General features: G+C 46.4%; 1 protein-coding gene across 2 annotated transcripts in view; it reads right to left on the minus strand.

Moving 5' to 3' along the window:
* NHERF2 (NHERF family PDZ scaffold protein 2) overlaps positions 1 to 23,083 on the minus strand; it is a 97,743-nt gene that overhangs the window by 3,482 nt on the left and 71,178 nt on the right. Inside the window, exons 3-6 of one of the 2 annotated variants that reach the window (XM_073361717.2) lie at positions 13,059 to 13,238; positions 6,765 to 6,918; positions 4,105 to 4,148; positions 3,255 to 3,317 (exon numbers count right to left, since the gene is read on the minus strand). In XM_073361717.2, coding sequence (XP_073217818.1) covers positions 3,255 to 3,317; positions 4,105 to 4,148; positions 6,765 to 6,918; positions 13,059 to 13,238 — 441 coding nt within the window. Of the gene's footprint in view, positions 1 to 3,254; positions 3,321 to 4,104; positions 4,149 to 6,764; positions 6,919 to 13,058; positions 13,239 to 23,083 lie in introns of both variants that reach the window. The other variant, XM_073361716.2, reaches the window with a different exon arrangement.

The raw sequence follows: 23,083 nt of genomic DNA on the forward strand, positions 1-23,083 counted from the left end.
GAACTGGAAAAGCCGAAGCACAAACATGCGGTTCCATTGCCAAAGGTGAGACGGAACCACATTTGGAAACACAAAATTAAGCCCCTAGTGACAGTAAAAGCTTGCCTAAGAGGAAGCAAGATGGAATAACAGCGAGCTCTGTGGAAGCACAAACTTGCTCGTTACAATAGGGCACTGCACACCATGTTTCACTGAGGACCACAACTGAGTTCCTGGTTCAGTTACATTACGGTCTTGGTTAGCTATAGCTGTGGTGTTCAGAGTGGCTGAGAACCCTAGCTGGGTTTTTTTCAGCTGGATGGCTTTAAAAAGGCCACACCTAGCACTGCATTGCAAAGCCACCAGCTGTTACAATGCAAATATTTGCTTACAGGCGACTGAGCTCTGCCCACATGTAATGAGAATAGCACATTGGGAGCTGCCCAATAAAAAGCAGAACAATCCAACATTCTTTTTCCCAGTTCAGTGGGATATTTAGGAGAGATGGTTCCAATGCGTCTTGTATGAAACTTGATTCATAGCTTCCCCCCCTCAATAAACCCTCTGAGCAAAACCCCAATGGCCTGTAAGTTCGTTACAGCCCTCTTATTTCTGTAATGGGCAAAAGATGGGACTTCAGATCCCTAGGGAACAATTAATACGCAGGATGAAGTGCTTTCAGCTAAGTATCTATTAGTCTTCTGAAGAGACATTTTACTGCAGGCCTTAAATTGCATTACTGCACTACCCTCTTCATGCTAAGAACAAAGATTATTTAATTGGGACTCAGTCCATTAACTTGCACTGGCAGAGCATTGGAGCACAAGGAAGTATCTTTTCTGCTATGACTTCTTTAGTTAGAATGTTCGTATCATAGACAGGCTGAATATGGAGCTTAATTTAAAGCTTACTGCTTCAGGAATTGCATTTGCATTGAGCAGGTTTTTGTGAGAGAACCTGCATTCAGGAAAGAGCTACAAAGTGAAGCTCAAAAGTTGGAAAGACATTCGCATTTTCAGCCCCGTCATAAAATCATGAAGTTCTTAGGTAGAAAACTGGGCTAAAGGCCTGATTCTTCATTGCCTTGTGTGGTCATTTACACCAGGAAAAAGTGTAAAATGCCACCCAATCTGAATAGTAGGATTTTATACTCACTTTGCACTGCTGGAAGCGATTTCACCAGGTGCAATAAAATGGAGAGACATGCCCTTCAAGTTTAAGGGAAGTTTTTAGAGCCATTTGTCTGCACCACTCTCACTGACACCATGCAGCTGAAACTCCAACCGACACTTCCAGCGTTTACCCCCAAAATGGCCATGGCCACTTTTTTCAAACTGAGGTGTCTAAGTTAGGCACCTGAATGAAAATGGCCAGATTTCAGGGGTACAGATCACCAATTCTTCCACTGATTCAATCTCTGAAAATCAGGTCACTTTTATTAAGCACCTAACTATGAATTCAGATGCCTAACTTTAGAACACTTTGTTCATGGTTTTTTAAAAAGTGATTTATTTTGGGTGCCTACATTTTTAGACATGCAATATATGACACCTTCAAGGGACCTGATTTCAGAGGGTGGGTGCTCAGTATTTTCTGAAATTTTAGGCTCTTTAGGATGTTTCTAGTTGGGCACAAAAATCAGAGACATCCAGAGTCAAGTCACTTTTCCAAATCGGGGCTTTTGGCTGATGCATTTCTTTATTTTTAGTGAACAATTCCAAGGCATGACAAGAATGAAAGTTAAAGGACACAACTCAAAACTTTAGAAATCACTTACTTCTTTTACTAACCACATGCTAAATTAGTAAAATTAGAAGTGTTATAAATCTAATCTTTTCTCTCTTTTAAGCCATGTGTTTGCTTTTAATCTTTCATTCAACTTTGAACAATGAAAGAGTGATCAATTTCAGTGTCCAATTCTGATTCTCAGGCCTTAGCACAATACTACAAAAAGTCTAGCTTTTCAGTAGGTAGAGAACAGTTTAATTTAAAAAAATAATCCTGAAATTTGTATTCAATTTTTTAATTAATGAAACATGTCTATACCTATTAGATATTGTAAAATCCTTCCATGCAACTGTATTTAATATGATTATATTTGAGGCATAAAATTAGCTGAATGTATACATTTCACTTAAACCTTATACCAGGCTAATGCAACGGTACCAGTGAACCCTTTTAATGAGGTAACCAATTGTCTCCCTCAGTTATTACTCTACTTCTCACCTGTCCCTTGTTTTAGACCCAAGTTTACCTCTAACCCATTTATTTCCCTTTTGGGTGCTAAATCATTTAGGCTAAAGCGTGACTTGTGACATTTAGGTTATAGAAAGTCTTGGTTCTGCATTGTGCTTCCTAAAACTGCTGGTTTCTGTGTGTCCTTAACTGGAATAAACATGCTGAGAAGTCCAAATAATGCTGTGCAGTAAAGCCCTCCTCCTCCAAGCCACTCATGCTTAACTTTACACACCATGCCTAGCTTACTGACTTCACAGTACACAAAGGGGTTAAGTCTTTACAGGATGGGGGCCTAACTAAGTAAACAAATAAGCAGCACAACGGTGCATCAGAATCCTTGCAAAACTTGTTGTCTGTATTAATATGGGACATCTGCTGCCTCTGGCAGAGGCCACATGAAACCAGGAAGCTTTCCTGTACCCCTGACAAAGAGTGGAAAGAATGCACAGTTTGGACTCCAGCACATGGAGTCAGTGGTTCACTCACAAGAGACAGAAGCAATCCAAGTAATTTGAGCCTCTCAGTAGTCCTTTTAAACTCCATTTAATCAAACCCTGCACATTTTAGCTTCTGCACAGCTTAAAGCAAGAACAAGTCATCATGGTTTTTAGTTTCTCCCCCCCCCCAAAAAAAAAATGTAATTACATGTTTTAGTCGTGGGTTTGGGGTTTTTTCATTTGCTAGTTTTCAGTGGATTATTTTCCCTGCATTAACATTTTTTGCAACATCATCATATTGCATTTTCCCAACATCTTTCATCCCATGGGATCCTAGAACTACTTCAGAAACTATAGAGATTGCTCACCCATCATAGAAATGCACCCACCTCTGGGCTGGAAGCTGTTTAACAGCTCACAAGAACACTACATGTTAGTTTTGGGCAGGCAATGAAGAAGAAATCTTGTTGTCTAACTGCTGGGTGAGTTTAGAAAGGTACAATACAATTATACCCAACTCTGAACCTAAGACTGAAAGGGTATTTAATATGCATGTTTATAGAATATGAAAAAAGAACATTTGTAAAAATGTATTTTTACCTCTGATTCCTTCTCAGGACTTTGTAGATCGCTATGGGATGAAGACATGGATCCGCCGTTCAGCTGCTGGGAATGGAAATGTTAATATGTACATTGCAGATACACGCATAAAGTGAGATGAAAAACACTATGTGGCGTTTACAGCCTCATGAGATCAGATCAGAGCCAATTCTGCCAAGTGGAGAATAACACCAAACACATGGCTGGCTGCAAAACAAAGACTGAAGGGGGGTGGGGGGAGAGAGGAACCTGTAAATTCAAGTGACAAAAAAACGCAAGTGTTTACTAGCAAATTATATAGGCGCTCTCCTCCAGCACAGACCTGGTGGAGGCAGGGTCCAGTTACAATTCATCGTCGTCGATGGAGCTCCATCCACTTACCCCAGAGCAGAGTTTGCCCTGTGTCTCCACTCTCATTTAGCAACGACTCCTGTTCTCTGCATGTTGCAGGAGCAGGAAATTAAAGAGCAGAGAGGCCAACTTTGAATTAAAAGCTGCAGAGGGAAGTAATCAAATTCAATATATGTTAATTAAGCTAAATAAGCCTCAGAACCCTCCCTGAGGCAGTGGTCATCCCAACTTTATAGCTGGGCAAACTGAGGCAGTCACCTTGCTCCAGATTACAAGGTGAGTCAGAGGCAAAGCTGGGATGAGAGCCCAGGAGTCCTGACTCCAGCTCCCCACTCTGATGACAAGGTCACATGTCGTCCCAAAACAAGGTGAATTGGGATGTTGACATTGCTCCTTGGACAGATTTGGCTCTCAAAATAGCTAGATCTCTGCTAGGCTTTTTCCAGCAATTGGAGTCTATCTGATTAATAAGAATAGGATGCCAAGGACAGACACTCACCTGGGTTTGTGCAGACCCATTAGAAATAGGCTGAGGAATTCCACCTACAGACCAAGCAAAGTAAAACCCTGGTAAATACATTTAACCTGAGACTGACATGTGTCAGACAGAGCTTCCTCTAGCATACCCACCCTGGGAACTCACACGCCTTTCCCATTTCCAGGGTTAATGGAGTGGAGCACTCTCTGCCGGCCATATGAAGTGAGGCATGTACGTCCTCCTGGAGTCATAGACTGCACCCAGGCTGTTTATGAGCCCCTACAAAAACCTATTCATTCCCTTGGGTTTCTCTTCTGTGACCCAGCTTCTTTTTAATCCCCCCCGCCCCATTTCATTTGATTTCACCCCCCACCAAAAAACAACAAAAAGTCACTTCATGGATCCTTTGGGGATGAAGTCGCTTCTTTTCTGAATCAAACACAACACAAAGCCATTTTTGCTAAAAAAAAACAGACTGTCCTGGACTTAGAATACTTACATGCCCAAGCAATATTCTTTGCTGCAATTGTCACCTTGTCAATTTCACAATAAAATGAGTACCTGTGGGTAGGTGGGGGGGTGGGGGGGAACGGACCTGGTTTTGGAGTCATTTTGCATTTTTGTAACATCTTTCACTGCCCTCCAATTATCGTGCACTATTAACGAAGGGCAACAACTTAGATGAGTTGCCAGTCAACAATTTCGCATCCCTGTTAGGAAGGAAGCTTGGAACAGATGAGATGCAATCAACAGACAGTACAGATGTGCCCATCACAGAACAGCCCGTATTAAATAGGTAATCCTTCTGTGTAGGCTGTCAGTTTCTTGGGCAAGGACTGCGTTTTGTGTGTGGTTGTGCAACACCCGGCACAACAAGACCGTGGTCCCCATGGGGACTTCTGGAGGCTATCGTAATAAATATTAATAATTAGGTGCACACAAAATCCAGTAAAGCAGGAGCTAACAGTGCTCAATGCCAATGTGCCAGGGGTAAATTCGGGGCAATTTCCAAACCATGAAAATCCAAAGGGGCCACTTCTAATAGCAAGGCGCTGCATCACCATGTCTGTCGTGACATCGTGCCAATGCCAAAAGTATTTCAGGACTGTCCTAAAGATCTACCAGCCCAGCTTTCAGGATTCAGCCACTGGCACAGCCGAAAACAATAGCCCGGCAAAGTCTGCACAAGTAGTGACCCAGCGAAAGCCAGGGTGATTTGAAACAACCATCCTAATTTGAGATCTAGGGTGGTACAAAAACCCAGATTGCATTGTTGGGTGTTTTTAAACTCAATCTGTCCCTATATTCGCAGCTATACCGGCCCGATTCCTAGTGATCATGAGATCTGCAAAGAAAAGGTGACAAAACAGTCGAGTGTTGCAGTCTGAGTTTTGATGCTGGGACACGCTGCTTGAAGAGGTAACTGAACATGATGCGTATCTCAGTAACTCTGGTTCCACCTCCTCAAGCAGCAAACAAGGGCTTCATTATCATTTGTGCCAACAGCAGAGTCCTTCTCGCATCATCTCCTGTTTGTTCCCATTTTGAATTCTGAGCATCTGACACGACTTTCCCCCGGGTGGATCTTAGAATTGTTTGACCTGGTTTTTTGGACAGCTCTCTCCACTGAATACTTGAAAGGGCAAAGTGATTGCCTGAGCTAGAATTCAGTTTAGATAAGAAACAGCTGTGTTGAAAAACAGAGCTCCCCATTCAGCGAGCCAGCAAGGAGGGAAATATGTGTTTGGTGGAATGCAGAGATCTCTCCCAGCACAGGAGTCTGCAGCTCCACAGGTCAGATAGTAGACAGGCAGCTTTCTCTGCTAGTTCCCAACAGCAAGGATAATATTTATTGCACCAATTATCAGAGCTATTGCTGTCCTGTGAAATGTCTTCCTTCACGTACACATGGCACTTGCTCTGTGTGTCTGTACATATGCATACATGCACATGCTTCCTAAAGGCTACGAGAAGTTAAAGGATCTTTACATTTTTTCCTCTGGTGTCCAAATCCAGACATTTTAAGTTAGAGAAAATACACCCCAGGACAACAGTGGAATAACTTGCAGGCTCTATTCTGAGTCCCTTTCCAGACTTCCTTGCCCCTCCCTCATATATGGGACATGTTGTCTTTGGGACTTAGGAACGGTCATCACTGAATCAGACCAATGGGTCATCTAGTTTGATAGCCTGCTTCTGACAATGCCAAATGCTTCAGAGGAAACTGAAAGAAATGCCTGAAATTGTGTAATAATAATCTGCTATTAGTAGAAGTTTCTTCCTAACCTCAGACAGTTAGTGTTCATCTTATGTCCTGAAGTATGAGGATTGATGTCTCTTCGAAACATTTACCCTAACTAGTTATACATGACATGCTTATTATTCATATCAATGTCTGATTCTCTTCTGAATCCTACCTAAGATCTTGTGGCAGGGAGTTCCATGGGTTAATTATGAATTGTTTAAAAATATATAAATGTTTGGATTGCCTGGAAAGTATTGTTATTTCTATTTATAAAAACCTCATAGAGGCTCAGGTAACTAGCAGAAGTTAGTCAGCACCTAGACTGACAGAGGAAGTCACTGGGACCTGTGGTTCTAAATCACTTTTGAAAGTCCGACCCCAAGCTCATAACTGTGGAGAGCAGGGTACAATCACCTGGGAGTAAGGATGGTCTCACCTTTTATGTGCTCCTCCGTGGGGATTATCCCCAGTTTCTTGAAGTATTCATCTGTTTCGGGATCCACCACTAGGAGCTTGGCTTCATTCTCCTTGGACTTGATGTTTGACACAACCTCGGAGTGTTTCATGCCTTCCACATTTATCCCGTTCACCTGCAAAGGGACAACAGGGGCGTGAATGCTTCTGGGTAGGTCACACACCGACGCAAAAAGCACCATCCTTAGGGCACCAGCAACTTTAGAGGTTTATCTCCTAAGCACTGTTGGGGAGCAGCATTTAGCTTACGTACCAGCCTCAGTGCAAAAGCCCGAGCATCTCTTTGTAAAATGCGTGGTGCTGCACACGACCACATCAGGAACCTCACCTCACCAGCTGGAATAACTCCACACGTGCATTTTCCCAGCTAAATTAACAGCCTCAAAGGTAATTTTTTCCCCTAGGAATGATGCTGGTTCTCCAGTTCCTGGCCCTCAAACCAACAATTGGCTCCGCTAGCCCTCAACAAGAGGGGATGCTCCCCACTTCTGGGTTTGAAGATAGGGGGACACAAGAGCTAAAGACTCTTCTTCCTTTCATGCTAGCCACCATGTCCTACCAAGCTCGTCGTAGGTTTTGCCTTGAACGCACAGGCAAGTTAGATAGAACTGTACCCAGAGAAGAGCTTGGTGAACTTTCATTCGGATGGCCACCGAAAGATCCCTGCAAGAGCATCTTCCTTTAGGTCCCATCAACTCCCAGGTCACCTCTGCCTTTTTCCCATGTCCTGAATGTGCATGTTCCACTGGTCATGGGAGCAGGTGTCTCTGATACTGAACTCAAGTCTCCTACCAGCTGGGCAGCTTTCAAGGGGCTTTTAAAATTCTTCTACTTCTATCACTGGTGTCAGGGGGGACAAAGTCCATTAGGCCACACCTAATCTACCCCCACTGGCCATTGCAGTCCCCTCCAGCATACTCTCCAATGGTTTGCCTAGTGTGCTTCTAAAGGGCCTAAGCCCCCAATACTTCTCTCCTTGGAAGACTATATCACAGCCCAACTGATCCCAATAGTATCTTCCCCTTCCCAGTCCAAGCCACTGGTTGGTCCTTTCTCTCCACAAGACCAGGTCTCCACAGCTGGGATGGCTGCAGTCAGGACTTTACTGCAGGTCTCCCACTCATGAGGCAATGCCACGTGGCCATCTTTAAAAAGTGTGACAAAACCCTCACACTGGAGAAAAGGATTGCCTACTTGCTCGCATGTCTGCCCTGGCTAAACAGAGCGGTGCATCTCTCTCCGAATACTGGATGCAGTGATTAATTGCTGCCCTTTGTTGGATGCTAATTGGTGCCTGTAAAGGACGGAGATAATTATTCTCTTCATTATTCCATGCAACACAGGAGGAACAATTGTAACCGCGAACCATTATTCCTGGTGTTGAGTGAGTACACTCTGCGTCCTGAGTGACAAGATCCGGGTGCTGCCGAGCCACTCATTGTTTCTAGATACAGCCGTCTCCATTGGGTCCGCTCAGTGAACCACTTTGAGCACTAATTGTTTAATCGCATTCTTTTCATTTGGTTACAAAACCTCAAACCGCCAATTCCTCATCAGATTTGCGCTTTGCATCTTAAAAAGAAGGCTCAGTAGATTTCAAACCAGATGTGTTGATTTAGTCCTAACAGTAGCACAACAGATATAGTCGATCATCTCACTGGAAACGTGTACTACGACGACAGTCGGTAATGAAATTATCCAGCCCGCTAAAAACATCTAGCTACTCTAATATCACAATGAGCGTTGAGTGAGCTAAAGCGCTGAGATATCGTTCCCTGCAAAAAGGTCGTTAGCTCCTGTGACGGTGTTTCTGTTAAAAGGCCTGGATAATTTTAAAATCAATTATATCTTTATTACGCATGTAGGACAGGATAACTTAAATGTCATGTTTCAGGGCATCGGCTGCTTCCTTTCTGACCCACTGAATCACTTTTTCAGCCCCACATCATCACAGCACTGCAGTTTACTCTCCTGCAGTGCCTTTCATACAAGGATTTCAAAGCACTTTACAAATATTAACATATTTTGTCTTCCACCCCCGACCTAATGCAGGTCAGTATTACCTTCCCCCAGCTATAAACAGGAAACTGAAGCAAAGAGTTGTGAAGCGACTTGCCCAGCATTATACACCAAGTCAGTAGCAGAGCCTGGAGTGGACCCAAGGAGACCTGAGCAAGATCTAACTCCAGATTCACTCCTGGGCGGCTAAGTACCTTTGAGTGGGGTTTCACCTTACCCTAAACATTCAGGTATTGGTGACTGCAAGAATCAGGATACCAGACTAGACAGGTCATGATATATATGTCTGGGTAAAACTTGTTTTCCCCGAAAGGCTGTTATATTGCCACATGGACACCCGAACTCTTGGTGCATCACCATTTAGCATCACATCATGAGGGGACCCTGTCTAGCGAATGGGTGGAGACCCCACTTAGGGGCTGGGGAGAGAGAGAGAAACACCTAGAAAACAGCAGGGGTCTAGTTAGTTCCACAAATCTAGAGATGGGGGCTGGCTGGGAAGCTCAACCTCATCCCTACATTTGGGAGGGTTTGGCTCAGAGGGGTGAATTCAGGGCCCATCTCTACTAAACCAGGGCCAGTGTCCTGGCCCACTGGTACCAGGGCCAGCCACAGCTGCAGCTAACACTAATGCACACCTAGGCTCTCTGCCTCCTCTCCATCCCCTAGCAAGGGGGGCTACCTTCTCTCCATAACTCTTGCCGCAGAAGCTAAGCAGCTTGCCCGTCTGTGAATTCAGGTCTCGGGGCACGGCTGGCATGGGGGCCCAAGGGTGGCTAAGGCTGGGAATGGGAGCATCTTGGATCGCCCAGGGCTCGGATCAGGGAGCTCCTGGCTTTATTAACCCTGGCTACCCCACCCCTATGAGGCTTTGGTGAGATTTTTCAGTTCACATCAGTTACTGCCTGGCGCTAGGGTGACCAGATGTCCCACTTTTATAGGGACAGTCCCAATTTTTGGGTCTTTTTCTTATACAGGCTCCTTTTGCCTCCCACCCTCTGTCCTGATTTTTCACACTTGCTGTCTGGTCACCCTACCTGGCGCTCACCCCCGATTAAACAAACGTCTGGGCCAGCTAAGAGATTCCCGGATTCCCGTGGAGCGGGGAGGCTGATGTGGAGGTGTGGTTTGAAACCCAGCTCCCTGCAGGCTCTGCCTTCCCAGGCAGGGGGCAGCTCTTTACCCACAATCCCTGGCTCGCCTCAGCACAGGGGAGCTGTTTAGCATCAAATATTTATTTAAGCCCAAAGAGCCAGTGCATGGATCAGGTTTCTGGAGGCTCCAGGTCGCCTCTTGCCTCTTTGTGCGTGTCGGGGGCTGCGCCAGGGACGGATAAATAAATAATAAGATGCCACGCAGTGACATAATGCTCGGCCATAAAGTGCCCCCCCTCCACTAGTGCTCCCCCTCCCAGACATATGCACGGCTTTATGCTTTAAACATTCAGGTGCCAGGAAAGTGAGTGCTCAGCCCTTGACGAACACCTGGTGTCAGGGCAAGACGCAGGCAGGGTTCACTGCAACCAGGCATTCGTGTTCAAGCGGTATTTAGAGCACGACTGTCTCTCTCCAAAAATCAAGATAATCTGAGACACTCACACACCCCAGCACCAATTAATACATTCCTTTCATGGAGACAGACTGCAGGCAGGCCCCAATTCAGCAAAGCCGGTCAGCACGTGCCTAACGAAGTGCACAAGTAGTCCCCATTGAGGTCGATGGGATTATTAATGGTTTTAAAGCCAGGCAAAGTGCTTTGCTGTATCTCAGTGCACACTCCTCCCCACTCACCCTGCCGGGCCTTTGGAACACACTTCCACTATTGGTAAGTAATAGTCTGAGTTTGCTAACCTTCAGAGCATGTGCAAGACCCATCTTTGACCCCTAGCCTGGAAGGTGGTTGCTAGGGCTGAGTAGTGGTGGTGTGGGATCCCAGGGGAAGGGTTTAAACTACCTCTTTGGGACAGAGACTGGAATTTACTGTAGGTTTGTACAGCACCAAGCTATGGGGCTCTGACTTGGATGGTCTCTAGGTGCTACCATGATATAAATTTTAAATAATGACAAAATAAGTTGCTGCTGGAGAATTTGATCTTGGATTAATGGACAGCTCTGTTTATTTATTAGTGTAATTTAAAAATATTGTCAAGAGCATGCAGAGCTTTTAATGGTCATTCTTATAGAGTAGTAAAAATTACATTAATTAAATTAAAGCAATTACATTTAAGGGAAGGTGGTTCTGCCATTTTAAATATTTCTATTGTTCACAATTAAGTGAAGAGCAAATTCCTTTAAAGGATGATTTTTGTACTAACCCACCACAATCCACAATTTCATGTTTTAAAGTCTATTTGCATAGTTTGTTACTACAGTTTTAACTGGTTACATTAGGCTTCATTTCCTGTCCTAAACTGTGGTGTGGTAGCAATGTTGTGTGCTGTTAAACAGCTGCCATACACCACTCCAGAGGTGGCTTCATTTTAGTGACAGGTAAAGCGATTGCTACTCATAGGTCAAAAATTCTCCTATATTTCTGGCACGGCTTCTCTAGCTACATTTGGCTGATGCCACTTCACACAGGTCAGTGGAAGCTACTACCTGGAACTTGCAAGAGACCCCTAGTGCAAAGCAGAGAGAATTCTGTCCATCATCTGCAAAATGTGCTGGGTCTTCTGGGGATGGAAGAGGCTGTGTAAGATGTTATTTAAAAGGATCACAGGTGCATCATGGGGCAGCCCAGCGGCTGACATTGCAGAAGAAGCAGCAAATGTCCTGAGCTTCGCTCCACATTACTCCGGTGTCTGGCAGGGAGATGCTACCAAAGACTGGGCTTGTTTCCTGCTGATGTCTGGGCTCAAGCCAAATCCCTGGATCCAGACACACACTTCCCTCAAACTAGGGAAGTTTAGATCTGGACTTTACAGCTCATCCCCAATCTTTGTGTAAAAGGGGCACGCAAGTTTGGAGATCCCAAAGCGGGTTAGTGCCCAAAAGGCACAGCTGAGAAAAGCACAGCGGCTGGATGAAGAAAGCCCTGTGGCAGCAGCTGGCTCTCTGAAGGCCACTTAAAGCATTCCACTCCTCACCAATGGGCAGAAGAGGCAAAGAGTCCTGTGGCACCTTACAGACTAACAGCCGTATTGGAGCATAAGCTTTCGTGGGTGAATATGCAATAGATGCATCTGATGAAGTGGGTATTCACCCCCGAAAGCTTATGCTCCAATACGGCTGTTAGTCTATAAGGTGCCACGGGACTCTTTCCCAGTTTTACAGATCCAGACTAACACAGCTACCCTCTGATACAATGGGCAGAAGGCGGCTCTAGCTAACCAGGGCAATTAGCACTGTTCTTTAGAATTCAGACCAGTGATTAAGACTGGCTGCATTTAATCAACTGCAGAGCTTAATCCAGGGAAGCGAGACTGATTCCCTCCAAGGAGATGGAGCAGCCAGACAGCTGCACTGGCTGAAAGAGTGAAGCATCATTGTAGGATTGCAAAACCACTCTCTGCAGTGGTACCTACAACAGCCAGCCAGCTGCTGCTGGATGCTTGAAAGGAGAAATGCATTGTCCCAGAGAGACTCCTTCACTTTCTCTGCCATGGGAAGGTTTGCTGGGGTTTTGTAACACAGAAGAGGAAGTGGAATGATGGCCTTCTGGGGGGTCAGTCACTGGACTAAGCCTCAAGAGATCCGAGGTCAGTTCCCAGCTCTGCTACAGACTCCATGTGACACACTGGGCAAGCCACTTACCTTCTCTGTGGTCCCCATCTGTACAATAGGGGAACCACTGATCTGCCTCGGAGGATTAATTCACTGATGTAGGCACTATGCTCTGAGATCCCCACGTGGGAGGCCCTAGGAAGGGCAGCATGTTAATGGTGGTTACGGTTCATAAAAATTGGAAGCTGATTAGTTCCTTTCCTGCCAACCTGCCTCTTTGGCAAAGTGCACCAGGCAGCATTCACAAAGCAGGAGCCCAGGAATCTTTCCCATGAACCCACTGAAGCCCTGCTCACTGCTCTCAACCCAACACGACCTCAAAGGTGGTCAAGCGCCTGGCTTCCATTGAGATCAATGGGAATTCAGCCCCCAAATACCTTTGAGGATCCAGACCTCAGCACCGTTTGCTTGGGTTATGATGACCAACATCTTTGGGAGAGAACAAGGATTCCCTCCCTGCAACGTTCCTTCCAGCCCACCACCCGTCTGCCTGCCAGGAGCCGTCAAGCCCCTACCTCAACAAGCTTGTCCTGGGGTCGGAGGCCTGCTTTAGAGGCCGGTGAATCGGGATCTACCGAGCGGATGAACTGCCCAGGTTTGGACTTTTCACTGTGGAGGTTGAACCCGTAGCCACTGGGGCCTTTCTTAAGGTGACAGAGACGCGGATGCAGCTCCTGTGTTGGTCCATTGACATCCTGGTGAAAGAGAATGAAAGACACAGCGTTATATTTGCTGCTTTTTAAAAAAAAAAAAAAAAAAGCAGATGTAACAATTAGAAACAAAACCAACAAAGAAGCGGCCTATCTGAGATACTGACCCCCTCCTCTCCCAGCTACACAGGGACACGTTAACATATGTATTTCCTCTAATTGAGTCTATTTTAAAAAGCCAATTGTCCGACTCCATTCTGATACAAGAAAGAAAAATGCATTTCCTGAATCACAAACTGCTCAAATAAAATATACCCATTAATTTGGACTCCCCCCTCTAAACACAGGAGTCTGACGCTCCCGTCCCAGCAGAAAAGGAAACAGAGAAACAAAAGCCTGTTTGAAGAACACAGGATTTAGGAGACAATGCATTAACCTTACTTATTAATTTAAGGGAGGATAGTGCCCTTGATCCTGCTGACGTCAGCAGCCCCTGCACATGGCTATAATATCTTCCCTTTACCGAGCTCCTTTCACTCGCAAGGATCCTGAAGAACCTAACAGCCAGTCACATGCTGTCTCATAGGATCACTCTCCCCCTCACTGGGATGCGCCATGGAGACTGTACAGGAATTCTGTGCAATGGGTTCGGCGTCTGGCCATGGAATAATTGCCCTTTATACAATGAAGACTGCAGGCAGAACTTAGGGAGGTAGAATGGCATTGTCCATACTGCAATTCGATCAGCACACTCACTCTTGCAAAAAGTGCCCTAAGTTGTCAGGACATGTGGATAAAGGGCATGCTATGGACCTTAATGGGGCCCCTGATATGGTCCATACATTTCTGGGATGGTCTTGGAAAAAACATGGAGAACTTGCTGGTGTTGCTTTGTAGGGATTTGTGCAAGTCTCTTCTTACTGAGTCATGATTAAGAAACTGAACAAGACCTTCCAAAAGAGCGAGGTCTGCGTGCAATGAAACCGGACGACGGCGATGACATTGAACGTGCTGCCTTTGCGTCTGGCACTACGGAAACCTGTCTGCTGATAGAAGCATGTGCAGAACCCTGGACAGGGAGGAACGCCAACTAGCTTCTGTGAGGACTAAGAAGAAGGAAGTCTTGGGGCTAACGCACAGAGGGCCTGGACTTTATTCCTGGCTTTGCAGCCTCAGACCCAACACTTCCCATACCAAGCCCCAGTTTCTCCATCGATAAGAGGCAGATTATATTTCCTTAGCTCAGAGGAGTTGTGGAACTTCACTTATTAACACGTGTAAACACTTAGAGATCCTTGGTTTTGGCAGAGGGGTAGAGACACCAGACTATTATTGCCCAGTCACTTTCGCGTCCGGTACAACTAATGTGTCCAGACACCTGTAGTGTAATCTTTTAGGAGTAAAGCAACCTATGCTCAGATAAAGAGAGAGAGAGGGGTCTGGGTACCGCGGCTTGAATTACTGCACAAAGGGGCTTTCTGAACCCCTCTGTCCAGCCTTCAGGAGACACTGTGGTTTTCCCAGACTCTAGCCGTGTCTCCCACAAGAACACGGAGGAAAAGGTTTTCCACAAACGATAAAGGACTAGGGAGGTTCTAACTCAGTGCTGGTGATGCGTCTGCCAGCCCGAGGAGAGTCACTGCACTCCCATGGTCCCGGCGAGCCACTCCATGAAACCAGGTCCCCTTGGCTTCCAGCAGGGCTGAATTCCGGCCCCCGCCCATCTCAACCTGCCAGGGGCCCATGTATGTTGGCTCGCCTGCTGAGTCTGGGCCTGTGAAGTCCATGCTAAAAGCGAGAGAAGCCTGGGTCTGTGGAGGAGCGGGGGGTGAATGTGGGGCTAGGCCGAGGGCCAGCTGAGACATGTCACTGCCCTTGTTAGCAATCGGTGGAGCTGGCTCGGCTCGTCCTTGGCAGGGCTGAGCATGCTCTGGAGCCCTTGACTCGTCTCCTCTGATGAGATGGAAATCAGAGCGTGCGACTCCCATGAAACGGCCCATGAACCTGGTGCAGAGCCACACGCAGCTGCGGTACGAAGCATGGGGCCCGTCCCTAGCTTCCTCACACAGTGGCCATGTTCAAAGGGGTAACAGCCCCACCACTCTGCCTGCAGCGTGACTCCCACCACTGATCAGCCAGCCCTTTCCCCCAGCTGCTAAGCAGAGGCTTAGGGAACAACTGGGCATAGATGGGGACGTCGCTCATCATGGCAGCTCCCTATCTGCTGCCCCCTCAGTCGGCGAGAAGCAAAGCATTTGGGGTTGAACAGCAAACCCCATCCCATCCCCCCACCCCCAAAAAAAAACTCATTAGGAAGGTTCTGAAGGGTCTCCCATCTCTTGCTAATTTTTGCAGCTGTTTCCATGCCCCTCGCTCGCTGCAAAGCCTGTTCCTGCAGCATCGCTAGACTGGCTGGGATCAGGAAGCTCTTGAAAAAGCCCATCCTCACCCATACTTTCCGGCCAGCTGGGCAGATCCAAGAGGGATGCAGAGCTTGGAGAAATGTCTAAATGCTGGGTGCTGTATCCCAGCCCACCTGCTGTGTTGGGACGCACGTGTGGGGACGATGGAGCTTATTTATTCAGGGGAGGAACTCAAGCACAGGACGGCACATCAGGACTCCTGGGGTCTCTTCCCAGTTCTGCCATTGACTCACAGTCAAGCCATCTGCCAGGCAGGCTTGGATGGAAAGGACTGCTCTAACCAACAGCAGACAGTGTTAGCGGTCACTGTAATGGTTTCTACTTGCCACCAACTTTTCACCAGCTATTTTTCACTGCGCTTAGTCTGGATTGACCACGGAGCGCTGCTCACCCGCTGTTCTATCCTCTATCCTAGGGTTTCTTCTGTTTATTTTGGTGTAAAATTAATTTGGGAGCCTGTCTCGCCAGTGCAGCTCGAAGAAACATGTCGGTTTGTCCCCTGGGGTCCCATGAAGCGATTATAAGGCCGTGGAATGTAAACACTGACTATATAAAAGCTTGCTGTAGGCAACAGATTAAAATGTCAGGAGCACGTGGTATGTTTAGCACTTTCCCTCATTCACGTGAGCCCTGAAAGAAATTGCTTTATTGCAATAACTGGGCTCACATGGCTCTGCTCAGAAACGATTCAAAACCAGCGGGGGGAGGGGGGGCAGGAAATATTGGGGTTTCGCAGGGTCTGCAAAACCAGTGACTGTTCTCTTTCATTCATTAGCAATGGAGCGGTGGTGTATATAGATTAGAGCTGCTCCAAAAATTGCAGAAGTTTCCTGTGGATGATTTTTGATTTTTGATTGAAAACAAAAAAAACAAAAGTTTTTTTTTGCTAATAATTTTCTAGTTTTCCTTAAAAAATTTTTTTTTAAAATCCAGCTTTGGTAAAGTATTGAGAGTTTTGTTTCTTTATGAAAAACCAAAGTTTCAACCCAAATGGAAATTTTCTGTGGAAATTTTTTGTTTTAGTCAAAAAGCTGTTTTTCGGAGGAAAAACGCAATGAAGATCTAATTTGTAGATTTAGAAACCAACTGAGCTTCCCTGTTGAGACGAGCAGGTGCAGTCAAATTCATCCCCATCTCTCTGGCCCATTCAATGCTTGGCACTCCTGCGGGGCTGCCCAGAAGCGGAGATCCACTAGTACCCGGGGTGCTCAAGCAATGTGTACTGTGTGGCTGCTGAGAGCCATTGAATCAAACTGTAAACCCTGGATATGATGGAAACCACGTCAAGCCAGGGGGTGCAGCAGCCCCCCCCAGCACCCTTAGTTCCAGCACCTATGCGAGTACCAACTACAATGCGGACAATCAGTCTGTAAGGGGCTGGACTAAAGCCACTAATTTTTTTCATGCAGGTCACCAATGTTGGTCTGAAGTTACCCAGCAGCCTGGCATGCCATTCCAAATCCCCCAAGTGACCCGTTCCCCAACAACAGACGGCTTTGTCTTTAGTGCCGGTATTGGATTGTGATCTGCACACACAAGGGGACAGCCTCCTTTCGAACGATGATATTTAGCTGCAGTCAGAAGGCAAGCCGGAGACTCAAGCACCTTTGCATGAATTACTTTGCAGTCCTTGGTATTGACGCCCGATAGCAGAGCACAAGCAGCAGATTAACTGTCGGCAAAACAATGCCGGTGCTGGGTAGAAAGCTGCAGACTGCCCAGGGTAGGGTGCAATTCTGGGGGCAAGCACTAGGCATAGACACAGTCTTCTATGTCGAGGTCTTTACATGGGTCCCCAGGGGTGCATAGGTCTGGTGCTGGCCCTCTGTACAGGAGTGAACTGAGCCGATACCCTGCAGATTACACTAGCGTCATTACGGTGTTTGGATCATTATAAAATAAACATTTTTTTTTAATATTGGCTGCTTCCTGTGCAACATTACAGATACCATCCGGAACCCACCCTTCAGATCTAAGCACCTTCCAAACACTAGCAGTGTGTCCTAAAGCAGAATTCAGGAGACCTGCTTTCTATTCCCGCCTCTGCCACTGGCCTGCTGGGTGACCTTGGGCACACCATTTTAGCACTCTGTGCCTCAGTTTCCCCAATCTGTATCATGACAACGACCTCCCTTTGTAAAGCACTTTGAGACCTAGGGATGAAAAGTGCTCGATGAACGCTCCCCATTATTATTAGCTAATTCAGTCTGACAATTCCCCCCAGAGGTAGCTAAGCATTATCACCATTTGCAGGTAAGGAAAATGACCCTAGGTAAACCCAGCTGCTACACAACTTAAGCACGACAACAGCTACAGGAACATTAGAGCTGCTGACACCCTTTTTTTTTTCCCCACAATTAACATTTTTCCACAAAAAGGGCATCTTCTGTCCAAAAATAGTATTGTGTTGGGGAAAGTTTTCAATCAGCTCTGAACTGATACTTAATCAGTCAGAGATGGAATATGACCCCCAGGAGCTCATTAAGATGTTGTACAAAAGAATAAAAGGTTTCAGAGTAGCAGCCGTGTTAGTCTGTATTCGCAAAAAGAAAAGGCGGACTTGTGGCAACTTAAGAGACTAACCAATTTATTTGAGCATAAGCTTTCGTGAGCTACAGCTCACTTCATCGGATGGTCACCACATCAGTGACAAGGGATGGCTGTAATGGAGGTGGATAGTTGTTACTCATGGGACTGCTTGAAAGGAAAGGGGAAATAACAGAACATCTTTACCTAAAGGAGTTTGTAACAAGAAGCCTTTGCTTGTGTCTAGGGATGGACTCAAACGGAAGGTCAACCCCTGGTCACTCCTGTTTGCTAGCAGCCCCTTAGCGCCCAATGTAAACCAGAGGGTGAAGCTGTATTTTCCTCCCTGGTTTGCATTGTCACCGCTGTCCCTTATCTGAGAGATAAGGGCTGCTCCCCAAGCGATCAGAAGCCAGAATCCCTCCCTGCTCCCATCCTGTCAGGCTTATGTGAAATAAAAAGCACCATAAATGTCTTCAGTCGCCTTTTCCCCTAACCTCTTAATCACATCAGAAACATCTCCAGATATAGGCAGTGGAATAACAGGCAGCAAAACGCTGCCAAAACTCCCCACAGAGGCACGGGGGACCAGTACCGCAGCGGCCCTCCCTGAACCGAGAACGAAGCAGCCGCGTGCTGGCGATGACAGGGGAGTGATAATTCCATTTGCCAGATGATCTATAGCCTATGCCTCGATAGCAGCCCGCCTTGCGCTCCATGCTGGATGTCTGCAGAGCGCGGCAAGGCTAGCGTCAAGGGCAACTTCAGGGCAGAGCCATCGCAGATTAGTACGCTCAGTAGATTGTTTTTCAGACTAAAAAATGACAACAACGGAGCGGAGGAGAATTCCATGCTTACGGCGGGTCACTTTGTTCCATGGCACTTTCAAACTGCACAAAGTAAAAATAATTGCTGCAAACTGAGGGAGCATGTTAAAGGGTCACTATCAAGATAAAAGTCCTTTTAAGGGCAGCGCTATCACCTGGAGCAGCCAGCACAAGGGGGGGGGGGGGGGGGGGGAGGAGCTAGAAAGTCAGGAGTTCTCTGCCACCACTTCACAATGTGCCCTGGGGCAATTCACCCGGATCCTTTGCCTCAGTTTCTCCATCTGTTAAGCTAAAATAATTCTATAATTTATATTAGTAATCATGTAATCCAATTCGTTTTCTAGTTCTTCCACACTCCCGGACTCAGTGCTCGTAATGTTTCAGGGAAACATAGTTGACAAAGTGTTTTCAGCCACATTTATGAGCACACATTTCTGTTCACATTAGGGTTCGTGAAACCAATTCATTTTCACAGGGAATCTAACATTTGGCCCAATCCTGTTTGGCTGGCTCAAGTTAATACGGCGCTCGTACAGATCTTGAATGGAGAATATGAAAGGCAGTGAAGAGACCAATCAATTTTCAAGTGTTCTCCCATTTCCTGGCTCCCTTGTCAAGACAATAATTACCTCTTGATAACACCCCAGGGTTCGATGACAGGAAAAACATCATGTAAACAATCCAATTACTCAAGAAGATTCTGTAACGATAAAAGGCTGCACATCCCTTAGTGGAATGAGGAAGCTGTGAATTTACTAACGGGATTCTAACCTCTTCTCTGTTATCCTTTTAAAGAAGGGATTTTTCCTCCGGAAAATAATACGGGTCTGATCCAAAGCCCTCTGAAGTCAGTGGGACAGTGAGCTATTCTGAACAGGAACTGCTTTGTATGTGTTTATATAGGGCCTATCACAATGCATCTAGGGTCTCCAGGCCCCACCAAAATACAAACAAATACTAATACTCACATGCTTAGGTGCTTTGCTGAATCAGGACTTAACTTTGCACAATCATTTTTGTGAAAGAACAGCTGCATATCACCACTTCTTAAGATGTTTGTGTTTGCCTGTCTTTTAGTTTTTGGACCTGAATATCAAGCAAAGAATGCTTCTTAGAGCTAGGTGACATTTTTTGACCAAAACTTTTTTCAGCAAAAAAAATTCAGATTCCACAACACCAAAACATTTAGCAAATTCATGTTGATTTTGAGGAATTGTTTTGGCTGGAAAAAACCTTTAACAGTTCTGAAAAAACTTGAAATGTTTCAATTAATGGTTTTATTTTAAACAGCTTTTCATTTCCAAATTTCCTTTAATTTTATTTAAAACATTAAGAGTGCTTGAAATTGAAACAATATGTTTTGTTTCAGGTCAAACAAACAAACAAACACACACACACACAACTGATCTAACTTTGTGATGTCCCCCCAAAAAATCTAAAAGTTGTGTTTTCTGTTTGACTCAAAATGAATTTTTTTCTGATTTTTCAGAATTGCCAGTGACCCAAAAAATCCATTATTCATATAGCTCTGCTCCACTGTGATACATCAGAGCAAGACAATGGGAAGTAGCAGGTGACTATAACCCATTCTGCTTTATAAATATATCTTAGAGGGGCCAAATTAGTAAGGCGGGTTTGAGAATTTTTTTAAAAAAGCTCTGAAATCCTAGAGTCCATTTTCATTAGAAATGCAAAAGGACAGTGTCTGTGAGATCTTGTTTGAACTGTATTCCTGACCCTGAATCTGGTGGTCACCATGACCCTGAGCAAGTACACACGGGTATACAAAATATTTTACTCCTATAGAGCACCAGGGAAGCCTTCCTGAATAATTTGTGAATGGGACCTAATCTGGCAGGATAACCTTACAGGGCCCTATTTTTGTTCTCTGGAAAGACAACATGTCACTTGTACTGTCCACTAGTACTGTCCACTAGTGGGACAGCTTTAGTCAGGTATTGTGTTCAACCTCTGCTCTGTTTGCAGACCCTGCTTGAACACAAGTTATGCATGAAAAATTTAACAGACATTACATTTACATACCCGCACGTAAACGGGGAAGGACTGTGGACTGAAGACTAAACACGCTGGATTACTGGCTTTTATAAAGCAATAAACTGATGTTCATTCAAAACAATTTGTTACACACACACACACTCTCACACTCGTCTGGCATTCCTAACAATTGCCTGGGCAGTTAGAAATACAAACTGGATTAATTCATTTCATGCCCTATCCTTTAAGGCTGTATCTTTACTGAGCCTGAGGCTGTTGTGGGCAGGGAAGTGACATGACATGGCTTCATTTTTTTAAGCAGTAAGTTCCTTTTTCAGCTTTGAACTAAGCAAAACTCATAGAAATGAAGTTCCTGGCCTGTCTGACATCTAAAAACAAAACCCACCAAGCCCCCTGCCCATCAGAGAGGACTCCCAGATCCTCCTTTAAAGCACCCCATGAGTTTCGGCCTGGGGAACATGAGAAAGGTTCTGCAGCGGACGTGTTCAAGTCTCCCCCGAGAGGACAACGACATGCTCCAGTCAATGCCCGTTTGTTGTCTTTTAGCAACAGCCAGCCCAGGCTCTGGGCTTCGCACTGGGTTCTGACGGGGCTGGAACCCGCCCAGGGAATGCAGCCCAGGGACAGTCAGCTCTCTCCCCCTCTTCTCCGCAGCACCAAGCTTGGCTTCCCGGAGATATCCCTTGTGCTGCAGCTGGTTTAATTACCCTGCCCGGGCAAGCTGGAAAACAATGCGGCTGAAAACACAAAATAGCAAAAAACAAAGGACAATCCGTGGGCGGTTTGTTTTTCTTTTAAACAGAGACGAAGCTGCCTTCAGCAGCAACTGGCTCCAACACTCAGCCGGCTGCACTGCTGCGTCTCAGCTGGGCTTTTCACTGAGCTATTAGCCCTAGAAGAGCTGAGAATCTTTGCCCTGGACTCGCACAGCCAGATCCTGAGCAGGGGCTACACGGATGCAGACCAGCTGAGGAGCCGGCCCTGCCCCGACTGAGGCAAGCTGAGGATCTAGCCCAGAGTTGGTACTACTCACCGATTTGTAGTAGTGCTCACAACATGCTAGGCACTTTCCAAACATTGAAGGAGGACAGCCCAGGAGCCAGTGCTTAATTGGTGCCAGGGCTGAGTCCTGGCACCTCTGGGCTTGGCAGTCCATGGTCCTGGCACCTCTGGTCTTGCTACATCACTTATGAATGTAAAACATTGCTCAGCTCCAGCACCTCTTTCATTACAAACTAAGCACTGCCAGTAGCTTAAAGTCTATGGGCCAGTGAGTCCAAGGAACCATGCACACAAACTCCCCGCTACTCTGAAGTCTAGACTGCGGATAACCCTAGGTGGGTGGGCAAAGGGTGCAGGGCCAGGAGAGGAAGCCCTCTCCTTGCTCGCTGGAACCACCAGCTCGGATTCTGGGCTCCCGTCAAACCACTCAACACCGACAGTGGCATTTCAGCTCTTATGGGTTCTGTAAGGGACGGCGCTAAATGCCTCCCAAGGGGCCTGCGTGGTCCGCCCGGCCCCACCTGTTCTTGGCTAGGAGAGCAGGACCAGCACAAAGCATGGAGAGGGGGTAGGGAGCATGCTGCAGCGTGCGGGTGGGGGTGTCAGAGCTCCCACTCTGACAGGCGACATCCGTCCCGCAGCAGAGGGCCTGCAGACCGTCTGCATGTGCTGTCTAAGCCCTATTTTGAAGGCGAGTGGGACGGAAGTAGGGCACTGTCATTTTACATGAACTCCCTGGGGAATTCAGAACCAGGCTGCCAGGACACCTCTGGGCACAAATCCCACCATGGCCCTTTGCACAAGGCAGGTTCTAACCTCCTGCACCCAAATGCAGCCCTACTCCCATGTCTCAGTCCCTTCTCCTGTCTCTGGCACGGCTGGGAAACAATCTCCCTGCACCTACAGCTCTCTCACTGACAGGGCCACAGACCGTGCAGATTTCAGAGTAGCAGCCGTGTTAGTCTGTATTCGCAAAAAGAAAAGGAGGACTTGTGGCACCTTAGAGACTAACCAATTTATTAGAGCATAAGCTTTCGTGAGCTACAGACTGCAGCATCTCTCCCGCAGCTGCTCGCGGTTCACAGGGGAGGTGCGC

Source organism: Lepidochelys kempii, chromosome 10, assembly GCF_965140285.1.
Source record: "Lepidochelys kempii isolate rLepKem1 chromosome 10, rLepKem1.hap1, whole genome shotgun sequence".
Taxonomy (NCBI): domain Eukaryota; kingdom Metazoa; phylum Chordata; order Testudines; family Cheloniidae; genus Lepidochelys; species Lepidochelys kempii.